The sequence below is a fragment of the Condylura cristata genome, unplaced genomic scaffold, assembly GCF_000260355.1.
Source record: "Condylura cristata isolate star-nosed mole 26May11 unplaced genomic scaffold, ConCri1.0 scaffold00015, whole genome shotgun sequence".
In the NCBI taxonomy this organism is placed as follows: domain Eukaryota; kingdom Metazoa; phylum Chordata; class Mammalia; order Eulipotyphla; family Talpidae; genus Condylura; species Condylura cristata.
The window spans coordinates 51,505,030-51,521,445 of record NW_004567116.1 but is presented as its reverse complement, the minus strand read 5'-3'; the positions used below and the strand labels follow the sequence as shown (position 1 = coordinate 51,521,445).

General features: G+C 35.3%; 1 protein-coding gene across 3 annotated transcripts in view; it reads left to right on the top strand.

Moving 5' to 3' along the window:
• Positions 1 to 4,403: 4,403 nt before the first annotated feature.
• Positions 4,404 to 16,416, top strand: part of NOX4 (NADPH oxidase 4) — a 165,239-nt gene continuing 153,226 nt past the window's right edge. For 2 of the 3 annotated variants that reach the window (XM_004683286.1, XM_004683285.2), the window contains exons 1-2: positions 4,404 to 4,465; positions 5,071 to 5,166. In XM_004683286.1, the coding sequence (XP_004683343.1) occupies positions 4,409 to 4,465; positions 5,071 to 5,166 (153 nt within the window). In that variant the 5' untranslated portion in view covers positions 4,404 to 4,408. Of the gene's footprint in view, positions 4,466 to 5,070; positions 5,167 to 16,416 lie in introns of those variants that run through there. The other variant, XM_012725242.1, reaches the window with a different exon arrangement.

Below are 16,416 nucleotides of genomic sequence, written 5' to 3'. Positions count from 1 at the left end.
TATGTAATCCAAAATTTTGGAAAAGTGTTCCATGTGAGTCAATTCTACAAAAAAAAAATGTTTATCACTATTGAGTTTTATTGAACAAACTTTCATTGGGCATCTTCAATCAATCATTCTTAAATTGCCTACACATTTATATAACTCATTCTTGCAAAGATCTTAGCATTGATAACCTAAGAAGCTCTCCATTTTCTTTAGCAGTTTTGAAGAAGTTTACCTAGTTGCATGAGTACATTGTAGACATTCCAAGATGACTGAACCAGATGATGGTTTACATTTGTTTTTCTATGAAAATGGCAATGAGTCACTGTCTGGAATTTGTCCCCAGATTTGTGAATGCTGTGAATGTTAAAACTTTGGTCCAGTTCTTACTGGTTCCTTTCCACGGGGGCCTTTTTTCCTTGCTAAGGATCTCAAAATATATTGTGTTTGCCCTATTTGATTAATGTTATGTTAGAATTCTGATTCTTTTTTCCCCACTCTATAATTGTGTAGCATACAAGGACAGAGTTTTTATAACATACTGTTTTTTGTTTGTAATAAAATCACCCAGCCTTTTTTCATTTTGGGATTAGTACTGATGATTCCTGAAAATTATATATAGGGTTAGAAAACTAGTAAAGTCAATCCAGTCACAAAATTTAAGAAATCTTATAGACTTCCTGGTCTTTCGTTTTTTCTTTATTCACAGAAGTGCTTATTAGGAGTCACAAATTTTATTTGTTGAGATGAATTTCCTCAAAGACTGCTCTAAGTCTGGCATACTCAATCATTAACAGAAAATAAGCATTGCTTAGTTTAATATAGTAGACTGAATAATGCCCACCATACTAAGTTAATCCTGGAAAACTGTAAATCGTATTTTATAAGGAAAAATAGAGTTTGAAAATGTAATTAAGTTAAGGATTTTGACATTAGGGGAAAATCTTGGATTTTTTTTTTTTTAAAGATTTATTTATTTATTCATACAGAACTGGGGTACAGGCCAGAGGCTCAGGGACGGTGAGAGGCTTCACCAGAGACAGAGTGGGGAGCAGAACAGGCAGATTGACGAAGTACACTGCTGAGGGGAGCAGCGGGCGGGTCAGGAGAGGTCTGGCTCGCCATGTGGTCTCCTCCGGGGCAGGCGGCAGGCGGGAATCGAACTCATGCGGAAGTGGCTTCAGATTCTCAGTGCTGTGCTGTAACCAGCTGCGCCACCAGGGAGGGCCGGATTTTTTTTTTTAATGGGGTAATTTTTTTTTTTTTTTAGTGTAAATACAATCACATTTGTCCTTAGAAAAGAGAGTAATAGGATGATTTAACACATAACACATGTTGAAGAAAAGAAGGCAATGTTGATGGGAGGCAAAGGTTGGGAGTGATGTAACCAAAACTGAAGGTATGCCCCCAGAATGGAGAAGAAGCAAAAGGGTGTGTCCCTGTCAATGACTTGATTTTGACCTTGGTTTACTTTAGACCTTTTGTCTTTAAAGTTGTGAGAGAATGCATTTTTGTTGTTTTAAGGTGCTGAATGTATGGGAATTTGTTCCTACATTCCCAGAAAGCTAATTCAGGTGCCCACTTGCTCAAATGCATATCAAATCCTCTCATCCACCCTGGCCTACACCTCAGTTCTTCTGTTAAAAACAAAACAAACAAACAAAAAAAACAGATCATTGTCCTTGGTGAGGTTAGTTGATGAAGGAATTAAATGTACCCACCCACCACTCAGACACCCGTATAGGCACAATGCTAAGTAAGTTAGTACGGGGGTATTATGAACACACTGAGGAGTACACAGACTGCAGGGGGAGTATTTAAACATGGAGGGGATAAGAAAAATTACATGGAAATGGTTTGCTTCTGAACTGACACACAAAGAAACAGTAACATGCAGATTAAAGAAGGATTTTTTTTCAATTTTTCCCGCATAAATTTCATATTTTGAAGGACACTGTCTCCCACAACCAACAAAAAAATGTAAAAATGAAGCTTCTGTGTTTATGATATAATAAATGATATGCCAATTTTTTTTCTATCAGTTTCTTATAGCATAGGATAATCACTACTATCTTACCAATTTTTAACCCAAGAGACAAGTTTGTTGTCAGTCGATTATTTTCTTGGAAGTCTTTTCCTGTAAAAAGTATGATTTTTTTCTTAATGATATTTTGAATGCTGATAAAATTACAAAAGTCCTCATGACTTTCAAGAACAGCCTTTCCTTCCTTGGGAGAGTTAGTAACTACTTGCTGATCCTATCTGACAAAAAGTCATTTCTTAATGGTAAAATATTTAATTTCCTAAACTCTTGCCTTTCTCATTTGCAAATTATATACCAGAGATTATGAGTTATGATATACATATTTTCTTGTCTGGAAATTAATTAACATCTGTCCTTGAAAAAATTACCAGAGAAAAGGAGTAAAGGGTTTTTTTTTTTTTTTTTTTTACTGTCACATGGTTGTCTCAGTGTACTCTCTTTAGCTGAAAAAAAAAAAAAAAAAAACCTCGTCTATCTACATGTTTTAAGTGTAAATCAAACCTTTCCTTGGGCATGGGTGAGCAAGATTTGATAAGTAGCTGCCTGGGACATCTTTCTACTCAGTCTCTTCTGGGTTAGTCTTTGTTTTGACGTTCAAGAAAAACATTTATTTTCCCCTATACAGTGATGAATATTATTATTAAGTTAATATAGTTCAAAGAGAGATGACCAACTATTTGAAAGAGAACATCTTAGAATGTCTTTACTTAATATGGATTTGTTAATTGGAAAAAGTTTTAATGATAGGTTAAAAGTTTACTAGATAATCAAAGTGAGGATTTGAACTTAGTAAACAGTTGAACAGATTTTACTTTGTGAGTTCTGTTCCAGCAAACACAAGTTTGAATTCAGTTTATATAGGTAGGAATGGTGAATATAATTATTCTTGGGATTTAATCAGATTTTACAGAATGCACTGCAGAAAAGCAAAGATTGTAAAATCATTGTTAAGTGTTTATGTAGCTTCTGGGTCATTCTGGCTTTTCAAGTAGCAGGATTCTAACTTGGGTTAGGCTACAGGATGGAGTCTTTAAGTCTATGAAGATGGCTTTGCTCTTTTAAACCTGCCATACCAGTGCCTCTGTGTGTGTGTGGGGGGGGTGGGGGGATGGGAGGTAGGAGAATGGGGAGGGGAGAAAACTTTATAACATGTTACCATATTAATTTTTTGAACTGAGGGTTGTAGTCATTAATCAATATAGGAAACTGCGATAAGTGCATTGCTTGTAGTAATGAAAGCATGACTTTGTGAAATTATAGCTTCAATTATATATTATGGCCTGTTTTGTAACATTTTGTTTTAAAAAGAGCTTGCAAATCATGAGGTTAGGCTAGTATTGGTTTATTTTTCTGCAGTTGTTAAAGCTGGGAAACTTGCTGATTTAACAAACTTTTATTACACGATTACTTTGCATCAGACATTCTTTTGTAGTTTTTTCCTTTTCTATAGTACTGCCATTGTTCAATGTAGGGCAGGTAGACTGTATCCTTTCTAAACTTTCCTCCCCTCCGCTGAGCTCTGATGCACGTATGAAAGGATTTCTATTATTAAGCAGATTTTGGTACTAAGTAGTCAAAGGCACAATTCTAAGTAAGGTGTACTTTAGTTTTCTAAAGCACTTCTGAATTGTCAGTTTTAACCACTAACCCTGTGGGCTCTTTATTCAGAAGTTTCTTAAAAACTTTGCATCTGTGTAGTTTGGAGTAGGGATGGGCAGTAAAGAAGGGGAAGCTTAAGGTAAAGGTTATGAGGACGGGATGCTTTACTGATTATGGGCTAGTATCCACTAATACAAATGGCGGTTTCATCTCAAATGTACCTACCAAGGTTCTTTGAGTTGAACTTTTTTTTGGGGGGTAGGGGGTGGGCTGGGGGTGTGTGGCTCAAAAGAACTAGGTGGGGAGGTGAGGGGAGGCCAAGGTCCCCCACCCCTCCTTTTGTAGGGGTATCCTTCCGGCATCTTTATGTTTGTTCTTTTCGTGCTGGACTGGCAGGGCTAGAAGCCGTGGGGGACGCTTCCTCCTTTCCAGCGTCGACCGCCAGAGCGGCTGCAGCCACTGCGAGCTCGCCCGCAGACAAAGGGGCCGGGCCGGCGCGGCGCACACCGAGGGCTCCAGGAGAGGCCCAGGGAGCGCTCGCTCAAGCGCCGGGTCGCGGAGGTCGAGCTGGCAGCACAGACCTGGCGAGGGCGAGCCACCGAGTCCGAAAGACCCGTGTGGGACGCCACCGCCCCGCTGGCGTCGTGCCGGCCTCCCCCGCCGCGCAGTCTTTGACCCCGGCCTCTCCGCCCTCCCGAGGCCGCAGCGCGGTCGCTGCGACTCAGACAGCTCCTGGGCCTTCCCGGGAGTGGCTCAGGGAAAGCGCAGACGGGCGGCGGGATGGCTGTGTCCTGGAGGAGCTGGCTGGCCAACGAAGGGGTTAAACACCTCTGCCTGGTAGGACGGCGGGCGACCTCTCCCAGCGTTCTGAGTCTAGGGCCGCGATTTTGATTCATTCTCTGAGCGGGAACGGGTGGGAAGCTGAAAGTTTTTCTTTAAAATCGAACATTTTCAACAAACGAAACTTTCCGCTGTTCGCATGTGGAGGTTTCCTCCCTCCCCACCCGGTTTCAACTGCTGAATGCTGGTGGGAAAGCGAATTTGGAGGGAGAAAAGATGACTGTTCTTGCGCAAAGTTGTTTCTTAGTCCCCCGCCGCTTCCCCCCACCCCCTTCTTTTCCTAGCTGGTGTCTGTTGGATGTTGCATTTTAACAACACAGTTCATGGCACCTAGTGATGCCATTAATATCTTGGTCTCACTTTATACTGCAGGGATATCTGCAGATCCTTTGAGAATTGTTTGCAAACCGAATACTTTATCCAGGTGCAGGAGCTGAGATTAGTTTTCCTAGGTGTGATGTTCAGCTTGCTGGTTAATTGAGAATGTTCTTTTTTTTCTACAATTATTAATTGAGATTGAAAATATTGTGTATTGGGAATATACTTGAGGTTTCCAATCATCAGGTATTACTTTTTTCTTTCTCTTCTTTTGTATGATTTAGCTTATCTGGCTCTCCTTGAATATCCTGCTTTTCTGGAAAACATTCCTGCTGTATAACCAAGGACCAGAATATTATTATATCCACCAGATGTTGGGGGTAAGTAGGACTTGGGTGATCTGACAAATGGGTTTAATGTGCACAGACAATGCTACAATATTTGGTCAGTTCTTCCATTCGTTACAGAAATTACTGCAGCTCTATTTAGATGCCTCTCTAAAGTGGACTAGTTTCCCTGAATTATCACTTACACTTCCAGGTTAAAATAGTGGATTATTTTAAGAACCAAAACTATTATCGGTTACATTGAAACCATAAAATTGTAAGTTCAAGCTAGTAGTGCTGTGAGGAGAATCTTGCCAGCTGCTCAGTGCCCTCATGGATCTGCTTCACCTGGTGGACCAATAGAGTACAGGTTTTTAGTGTTATCAAGACTTTCAGCCAGCCCAGTAGCTTATTCAGAACTGCCAGCTCTCACAAATTATATGCCTAAAGTGGTGTTTCCTATCTGGGCATTTCTCAGTAGCTTATCCTAGGTCATGGCTAATTATGGATCAGTTCTGCAATATGAGACCAATATTGTGCAAAACTTTGCTGTGATTTACTTCACTTTGATGTTTCTTTTCCCTATTCTCTGATCTCATTCTTTCTCTCCATCCCTTTTTATCTGACTTCTAAACATGACAGCAGCACGAAAGACATCTTACTTTGTAGTAGGTTATCATCTTCTAAGTGATTCTTCTAAGCCAGAATAAAAAAAAAAAGTATAAAATATGCTGAAAAATCTTCAGACATCAGAAAAGGCAGACTATTCCTTTTCATAAGGAATTATATTTTCATAAGGAATCATTCTATATAGGAACTACATTGCTTTACTTTCTATGATTTAATGAGTTTTTAAAATTTTGGTTGGTTCAGATGAATTAAATAAACCCTTTTATTTAATACTTTAGATTTGTAAGTATTATTTTTTCTTTAAATCATTGTTAGAGCAGTGCTTGATATGTTACATATAATTTGAGGCTGATTTAATTATTTGATGTCTTTATGCAAGAAAGTACCATTTTATATTATTGATGTTTTAAAAATTAATACGTATTTTTAAAGGAATTGTTTTTAAGAGCTGTTTAAAATTCATGTTAAAAGTTGAGGGGGGAAGGCTTTAAAGATTTCCCCAATATCACCTACCCTCACAATTGGTTAGTCTCCCCTATTATTACATCAGAGAGGTACCTTTGTTATAAATGCTGATCATACATTGACAAATGCGTTACCTAAATTTTTAAATAATTGGTTGATAAAGACAACTTCAAACATTAATTTTATTGGTATCTCTTTGCACTGAATATTTCTTCCCTAAATCCCTCCATCCAGCAAAACACATGAAAACTGTGATTTACAATTAATTGCCTCACTTCTTCCCTGTCATTTTCATGGAAAAATCTATCAACCACATACTCGTAATTCAACAAACAAGCTAAAACATTTTCGTTAATTATATGACAGACTGCTGGTCTATTATTTTTACTTAGTCTTCTAGAAATTCCCCTGTGACATGAATTCAACATGAGGCTTTTCAGTGGGAGATAAATCTGACTTGTTCTTTACCTTGATGGCCTACTTGGAGAAAACACTTGAGACTTAACGCTGGTAAATTGTGAGAAATGGTAGATATTGACGAAAGGCATAAGACTAAAGTGTCTTGGTAGAGAGTGAGTGAAGTATGCACACATGAAATAAACCCTAAGTTATATAAGTATAAAAATAACTGATAAATCAAAATAATTAAAAATGAAAATTTTATTTAAAAAAGTGGTAAATATGTGTTTTAAAATCCAAGAATAGACTACTTTTTAAAAATATTTATTGATTCATGCATACAGAACTAGGGTACAGACCAGAGGTACAGGGGCAGTGAGAGAAGAATTACCAAAGACAATGGGGGAGCTGAACAGCAGATAGACACTGCTGAGGGGAGCAGCAGGCAAGACAGGAGAGATGTGCTGCACCATGTGGATCACCAGGGGGTCTGGGGATGGAACTCACACTGAAGTGGCCGGGCTATCTTAAAGTCCTATTCGGTTTCACCACCAGGGAGGTCTGGAATAGATTACTTTGAAAGTCATACTAAATTTTAGATTTCAGTTCTATGACATAGTATAAGCTAACATAAAACTTTTTTAAAATTATGTTGAATGGAAACTAATAAGATAATTGGGTGCTATGTAACTGAGTTTCAAATATCTTTGGAGACAAGTCAGATATAGTGGAATACACAAATGAACACGCACATAAAATTATACAGTACTCTAAATAATTTAAAATAATACTGTGCCTTTCTATACCTCACATTTTCTTCACCATTTCACATAAGTGTCTACTATCAAAGATCTTTTTTTGTGTGTGTCTAAAAGTTATGATGGTTTAGAGCACCTCCCTCGTGACACAACGGGTTAGGACGCAACACTGTAAGCTAGCCGCAGCCACTTAAGTGTGAGTTTGATTCCCAGGCTGGAAGTAATCCACATTATGTGACAGACCTCTCGTGACCCACCAGCTGCTCCCCTCAGCAGTGTACTTCGTAGATTTGCCTGTTCTGCTCCCGCTCTGTCTCTGGTGAATCCTCTCACCGCCCCTGAATCTTTGGCTTGTATGCTAGTTCTGTATGCATAAATAAATAAAATCCTTTAAAAATTCATGATGGTATATCTGGAAATTAGCCTTGATTGCTACAACTTTAAAACAAAAAAAAAAAAAAAAGAAGCTACTTTGATGATAACATTGAGTCATTCATGTATTAAAATTAGGGTAATAACAAATTTGCACAAGAGTTATGGGAAGGAAAGACTCTTCCTGGAATATGGACTGTTTCCCAATTGCAGAAAGACAGAAACTATTCTTAATAGTTGTTTGAAATTTCTGCTATCTATGGGAAAGTAACAGTTTATTCAACTGTTTATTGTAAACAGTTGATACACCAACCATTTCACAAATATTTTGTTTATAGACTGAGAAAGTTGCGTGGCATGCTCAATTCCCTTTGGATGGTCAGTTTCAAAGTTAGGATTAGATTAGGATTAGGATTAGTCCAGTTTGGTTTTGCTTTTTCCTCATACTACACACATTTTCTAAACTACTTTACTGGTCCATCATAGATATTTTACCACTTGCCAGTATTACACTTTATTAGCTGCACATTAGAAATATAATATGAGTCATATGTAATTTAAATTTATCTAGAAGTACATTTAAGAAAATTGAAAAGAAGTCTGTGACCTTAATTTTAATTATATACTTTATTTAAAATATTATACCCAAAGGTTAGTAATGTAGTATCTAATAGATGATCAGTATTTTTAAAAGTTATTAGTTACATGATTTTTTGTTGTTCTTTGAAATAGTATATTTTATATTTAATGACTAAATTTTAATTTGAAAATGCAGATTTCTAACTTTAAATTGTTTAGAATCATAAAATTTTACAGATAGTGAGTTCCCATACTTGTTGTTTAAAATATTAAATATTAATATTAACATTAAAATTAATACAGATATTTTTACATTTATATTAAAATTAATACAATAATTAAATTAAAATATATTTTCCTTGGTGTACCTTATACATATTTTACATGTTTAATAGTCAATTGTGGATAGTGGTTACAATTTTGTGGGGAAGATAATCCAACCTTATGGTCATATGCACTTAATATTTTGTTTAAAACACATTACTAGTCACCAACTAATCTAATAAAAATGCATCAGGATGGATATTTCTCTTTCTTCTCTCCAAAACATGAGTTGTTAAAGAATGGAAATTTGTGGTAATAATTATTGGTGTGTAAGTGTAAAAATAGTGCTGATTTTCCCCTCATTTTATGACCTCTGGTGGTATTTAATGAAAATATTATCTATTTTTATTTCTAGTAGGCTAGGCGATTGGTGTCATACCAAATTAAAGAATAAAATAGTTGCATGAGAACTTATAGGGAAATATTTTAAATGATGGAAGATTTAAAAATGTTGTGATTAATATGTCTCAAGAGATTTTATTATGATTTTTCTTTCTCTGCCTGCTTTGATCCACAACTGGATGCTACATGGTCATGCCTGATTTATGACTAGGTTAATGTGTTAATCAGGCTGTGCTCTTCCTAAGGATATGTTTAATTATGCCATGCTGTGAGTTGGAACCTAAATATCAGTAAAGAGGGAACAAAAAGTCATTTGGGGGAAGCCAAAACAAACACACATACAGACAAACAATAGGACCAAGCTTCTGTCTTCCCACAGGAACCTTTAATTTTTTGCTTATGTATTTTTCTGATTTTATTACTGGTAACTTATTGCATAGGTTTTCTATATCAAAAGAACTACCTATTAAAAGAAGAAACAGGTAGGTTAGAATTCAGATTTCCCTCAGACTTCTAAAACATTTTCTTCCAAACAATAATCTATTCTTCTATTTTTAAAGAAAACATACTTGTTTTCTTAATCCAAATTTGTGCAAAATAATTATTATTTATTTCATTATTTAAAAATATTTATTTATTTATGCATACAGAAGATACAGGGGGTAAGATGATTCACCAGAGACAGAGTGGGGACCAGAACAGGCAGATTTACTGAAATACACTTCAGAGGGAAGCAGCAGGTGGCTTAGGAGAGGTCTGCCACACCATGTGGGTCTCCTTACTTATTAAATTGAAAATTCTTTTTTGTTTATTTGTTAGTTACAAAGAATAGAAAATGTAGTTCCGTGTATTTTAATAGAAAGTACTGATGTGTTGGTTAGAAATTCAATTTTCTGATTTTTTGTTTGTTTGTTTTTTCTGTCATGTTGGGACAATTTAACTCAATTTACTATCTGGAATACTTCATTTTCGTGTTTTAAGTTGTATTCTGACATTTTAACAATTATAGGATATAACTGAGTGAATAGAAACATTTTAATTTGAGGAGATAACCCTTTTATGGTAGCACTATATATAAATCTGTTGATTTTATACCATTTCCCCCAAAACTAGCATACTAGCATTTGTATATGAATCATTGAATTTCAACCTAATTCTTACAGTGCCTGGTCATGCTGGTCATGAAGATTTTTTTCTTTTTTTCACTCTTGAGATACTTGTATTTGGAAAAAAGTTCTGAACACTGAGATGAACTTCCCTTGGCCAGTCCTTTTTCCTAAAGTTACTTAGAAACATCAACTAACTTACGCTCTCATTTGATGCCATGTGAATTTCTTTAAGTTAGAGACTGGGAGCGCTTGGGAAATAGATCTAAGATTTCTGTCAGTTTTAGTTTCACAGCTGAAGTGGTTTTATTTTGCTGAGAATGAATCTTTCTATGAACTTTAGAAGAAAAATCATTATTGGTGTCTTATTGCACGGGGTATTAATGATACTGTCTATAACTTCCCAGGCATGCACTGTGGTTTTATATTAAAAATAATTTTCAGTATTTAAAAAATATATATTTATTTTTGTGTAGAACTGGGGTGAAGGCGTCAGAGGTGAAAGGATTCACCAGAGACAGAGTGAGAAGCAGATCAGGATTTCCTGAAATACACTACTATGGAGAGCAGCTGCAAGCCAGGAATTATAGTGTTGCATATTAATGTGTTGTATACAACAAAATCCTCACTGTGTAATTCTCTCATCAGTACTATCCAAAATAGCAAAGAAATAGAAGGTAGAATTTCTGATATACTCAAATCCACTTTCTTCACTTCATTATTAATATTATTAATATGTCAGTAAATTATTAATATGTCAGTAATGGGTTACTTTCATGGAAGATTAAGAACCAGGAATTAGCCTACGGAAATTCATATATTTAATCTTTTCATCCTTTCTATGAAGTTTATATTTTTAGTTTTCCTGCATATTAGCTGGGTTAGAGAAGTTCTATAACTTGTTATCCAATGACAGCCTGGTTCCTGAATTTGTATTTTTATTCCATTGTGGTTTCTACCTCTGTACAACCGTAATATTAGGCTGGCACAAATGCAGTTGCTACTTTGATAGATCAGAATAACCAAATATCAACCATTTTCATATGATTCTACCTAATAACAACTATTATCATTTATTAATTATGTAATATGAGTCAGACACATATCTTTGCTCTTTCCTTTTAAAGTCTCCTTATAGTAAACCTAGTACATATGTTTATAAAATTGAGGAAATAAGGTTATAAGTAGTCAGGTAACTTTCCAGGAAATAACTATGTAACTTGTTACATAGTTAACAAACTGGAGAAATCCAATTTGATCTCATATTTGTGTGAAACTGAAAACTGTATGTTTTTTTCCTTAACTACTTTGCTCTACCAGGAAAGTCTGGAGAGAGATAGAACCTGGATTTTTCTATTCTCATCTATGTTTTTGTATCAGTCCATAATCAAAGTAAAAGTAAAAGTGTAGTTTATGAATATTTTAAACCTGAGGCAGACTTGTATATTTCATCTTCTTATTTTATTGCTTTAAGTTGCTCAGACTTCCATAATCCCTACAAAGTACCACAGACTGGCTGGTTTAAATAGAAATTTGTTTTCTTTCTCATCGTTCTTGAGGCTATTTGTTACATATGTTCTCTTGGCAAACACCTAGCCTGGGGGAAAGAATCTTTAAAATTCAGGAAATTTATAGGAATCTCAGGGATTGTTCTAGTTCATTTATCTCATTTAATTGATTAACTTAGTCTAGGTAAATGCCTTCTTCCTGGTCTCAGTGTTGAATATAGGTGGTGGGTCAGTTCTAATTTACATTAACAATATTTTGGTAACATGGATTTAAAAACTCCTGGGTAATTCTGTGGAACAAAATCAAACATCTGCAATTTCTATTTGAAAAGGTCATGAGGTTAGTTGATATGAATTTGAATCCTTTATCAGACATTTGTCTCCTGGAGTCCCAGTTTAACACCTCTATAGAGTTGGACTTAAACTTTGTTAGTTCCATTGTAAACATTAATAAGGAAAATTCATGTGAAATGTCTAGCACAATTATGGTGAAATGGTTAGCACTTGGTAAAAGAGAGCACTTACTAAAAGAGAGCTATTACTACATATATTAAAGGACATTATTTAGTATTCCTGGTATTAATATTGGTATTAATATTAAATACTATGTTTATAAATAAAAATATAGAAAGGAATTCAGAGAACTACAACCATAGAAGAAACTTGCTGAGTATACAGCAGATGGTGTTAGGACAGGTTTATCTTTCCATTTGGTTGACTCAAGGACTGATCCTTGTGGACAAAGGAAGGTAATCTACTGCTAATTGTAATTGGCACACAATTTGTGGCATTTTGATTATGATTTTGCTGCATGGTATTTCAGCTTGAAGTAGAAAGCATGTCATTCAAAAAATATATTTTTTAATCTTTACTGAACCTGGTAGTCCTCAAAGATTAAAAAGGAAAAAATGCCTATCTTGAGAGTATTGTTATTAAACTCCATTAAAATAAACATCATTAATATTAGAGTGAATATGCATTCAGGTGTTCTTATGGTTCATACATTATGTTAGTTATTTATAACTTTCAGAGTCTTGACTAATCTACAGTGTAAATACTACAATAAGAAGAACTTAAAACACAGAAATTATGAATAACGTGTTCATGGATTAAGGTACTTATCATGAAGTTCCTTATCTTAAAAGAGTTGCCAATATGTGGGCTTTCCATTTTTCTTCCCTCTTATCCTTTTCAGTAATATATAGTAATTCAATTGATTGTTCTGTACTTACAGTAAATACTTAAATTATAATGATCCACTTAATTGCTCTTACTTATAGTATTGTGCTGATGATTAAAATAGGGAAGATTTTGCAAAATTGAGAGCAGTGGAAATTTGAAATCCTGTTGTTTTTTACTCCTGTTATTCCTGACAGTCAAAAATACAGTTTATTATTGTTCTTTTAAATATATTCATTACATCATCCTTCATTTTTGTATAATGCATAGTTTCCCCATGGAATTCCACCACCAGCTTACCCATGCACCATCACCATAGTTGCTTGTGTTCTTTCTACTCCTGTCCTGGTCCTTCTCCCTCCTCTTCCCCTACAGAATGTCTCTGCTCTATAGTTGTCTGATGATTTTGATTACTTCATTACTTCAAAATTACAGTTTAGAGAAAAATATGGGATTTTTTTTTTCATGCTTTAAAAGCATATCCAATATGTTTTGCATTGACATTGCTAAGTATTGAAGGGGCATATTCTTGTAGCTAATAATTTTGCTAAGACTTAAATGGGATGTTAGTATAGGGGCAAATTACCTAGTTGGGTAAAGACACTATCTCACTGTTAGTATTCACATTTAATTTCAATTTTATGTGGTAAAAGTGAAATAATTGAGAGTAATAGTTTCTTTTGGGTTTGGGCACTGGGACAAAAGAATAGAAATGTGTTTACATTTTCAGTAACAGAAAGTTGAATTTGACAATGATGCCTATCTATGGATGATTTGATTCATCATATGTTCTTTCTATGTGGGGGAAATTTATACTTTAGTTGTTTTCATAGACTTAAAAATTGTTAAAAATTTGCAGACATGTATCCAGAATATCAGAGTTCTGGTATAGTTTAAGATAAGCAGAAATGAGTGATAAACACATATGAAATATTAAATATCTGAGATTTTTAAAAAATGTGGATACTTCAAAGCTAAAATAAATTTAAGAAAGGTCTATCTATAGTGAATGCCTTTCTGCTATATTGCTTGCCCATATAGTGAATTTGTCAAATACCCTATTCAAATTGTAGGCAAGTTTGTTTAAGCTCTTAGAATCTCTAACTCAGGTCTGTTGAAGGATGTAAAGTAGCAGTGATCCAAACAAGTTTTTCTTTCACCCATGGTATATTTTGGTTTTCTTTATTAACTTCCTTTTCCTCCAGTATATTTTCTTTTATGTGACTTATGATTAGCATGTTCTCTTTCTGAGTAAATATCCTGTCAACCCACCTCTTGTGGGAACTTGGCCTTCAAGGTGGGTAAGGGTGACATGAGAAGAAAACTAGATCAAGAAAGATAGAACCACATATTGAAATACTGATGGGATAGGGTGACTAGATATTTATCTCTCACTGATTTTTCTTGGACAGGTTATTTTTGATAAGTTACTTTAGGTCTTGAATTTTGTTAACTCTCTGGACTTGAAAAGCATGAGCCCATCACATATTAAAAAAAAAAATGACAGATGTCAAGAATGTGGACAACATATATATGTATACATAACTAATACTCTAGATATACTTTCTATATAAACACACACACACACATATATACACTCTGTAATGTAAAGTATACTATATAAAACTCTCTATGCATACACATGCATATAAATACAACCAAGATATATATATGTATGCATGTATGTGTATATGAATGTATATATAACTGAGATGAACTTTTGTTTTTTATGACAATATGGATGGAAATGGAGGGAGTTAAGGTAAGTGAAACCAGTCAGAATAAAGGAAACAAATAGTGGATTGTCGGGGACCGAGACCAGGACTTTGCCTCCTATGCACAAAACAATACTTGATTGGAACTTAGGTTAAACATCCTGGTTGAGAATACAGCACACCCAAATCCCTCCTCCCACTCCTTTCTCCCTCAGAGCTCAGCAAGTTCCTGTGCCTGAGAAAGGTTTTATCTCTGGCTACCTCCCGAGATAAGTGTCCACTCCCTTAAGATGATTATGGATCCCTCCCCTCAAACCCACTGACCTTTAAGACATTAAACCATCAAGACCACCCCCCACCGGCACTAACTGCACCGCCCTCTTTGTATACATATATATATATATATAGCTGCATGACACAGTAAAGCTCTCTTGCTCTCTCTCTCTCCTCCTCTCTCCTCTCCTCTCTGCTCTCTGTTCTCTCTGCTCTCATTCTCTCTCTCTCCTCTCTCTCCTCACTCTCTCTCTCTCTCTCACTTGTCTCCATCTTTGCCTTCTTCCTTTCGTCGATCCTGGGACCCCAATCCTCGGCCTTGCTGGTCAAGGCCCCTTACAGTGGATGGTTTTACTCATATATGGAATATAGAGAAATAAGAATAGAGGACTAATGAAAGTAAACCAAAACAATCCCTAGAACTATGACTGCAGAATTGAGACTACTATAGAGTGAGAAGGGAGAGAGTGGGGACAGGACCACAGGAGAGAGCGTTCTATCCTATAGGATTATGGTGCTTTGATAGTAGGTATGGTGTGATGACATATCTGAGGAGGTATGGATATATTCCCTAAATCATATACAGTGTTGTAAAACAATGTTATTCAATTAAATAAAAAGAAAGTGGGGAGGGAAGGGGTGGAGGAGATGGGGAGAGAGAGGCAAGAAGGAAGGGAGGGGAAAGTACTGGGAAGAGAAAGTTAAAGGAGGAAAGAATAGAGGGAAGGGGAAGAGAGGAAGAAAGGGAGGGAGTAAGGTAGAAAGGAAAGAAAATTTCAGAGTATCAGAGACAAAATGATGTAGGGAAAATAATATGCATTTTTGGAGAAGCTGATGAAAGTTGAAATTTTGACTTTGTCACTTAACAAATGTAACTTTAATTTATTGAACTGTGTAAAACCGAGGGTCCTCAACTGTAAACTATTATATGATTAAATTGAATTGCATGAAAATTCTATTGAAACATTGAAATATTTGGACTTACTGAAAATGTCAGTTTGAAGAGAGGTAATATAATGGAGAAATTAATGTAAAAAAATTTCTCTTCCTTTATTAATTATAGTATACAAATTCATGACAATGATAGAGCAATTTCTTTCTGGGAACACTTCTGCAGTCAAAGATTTTTTGCTATTGAAATCTGTTTGTAAGTGATTATTGATAATTGATAAACTAGGAGAAGGCTTTTTCAATGTATAAACTCAGAAGTACTTAAAAAGATATTTTCCAAATAATTTTATGTATTTTTCAAGCAATGGTTTCAAAAGTATATGTGCATAATTAGTTTCTTTTCAGTGAGAGTAGTTTATAGATCTTAGCTCCAAATTACTTAAACTTTCTGCCAAGAAGTCCAAAGATTGTGGCACATGTACAGAAGACTCATTTTGTAGGAAATTAATAGGGTATTGTCTCTGTAGAACAAAATATTTATCTTTTTGATGTCAGGTACAAAGTATTTTTATAAACATATTTCCAGTCCATAGGTTTGTGCAAGGCCTCTTTTTGCTTTCTTAATAATTCATTCACTCATTTTTTTTTTTTTAAGATTTATTTATTTGTACATACAGAACTGGGATATAGGCCAGAGGCTCAGGGGCGGTGAGAAGCTTCACCAGAGACAGAGCGGGGAGCAGAACAGGCAGATCGACGAAGT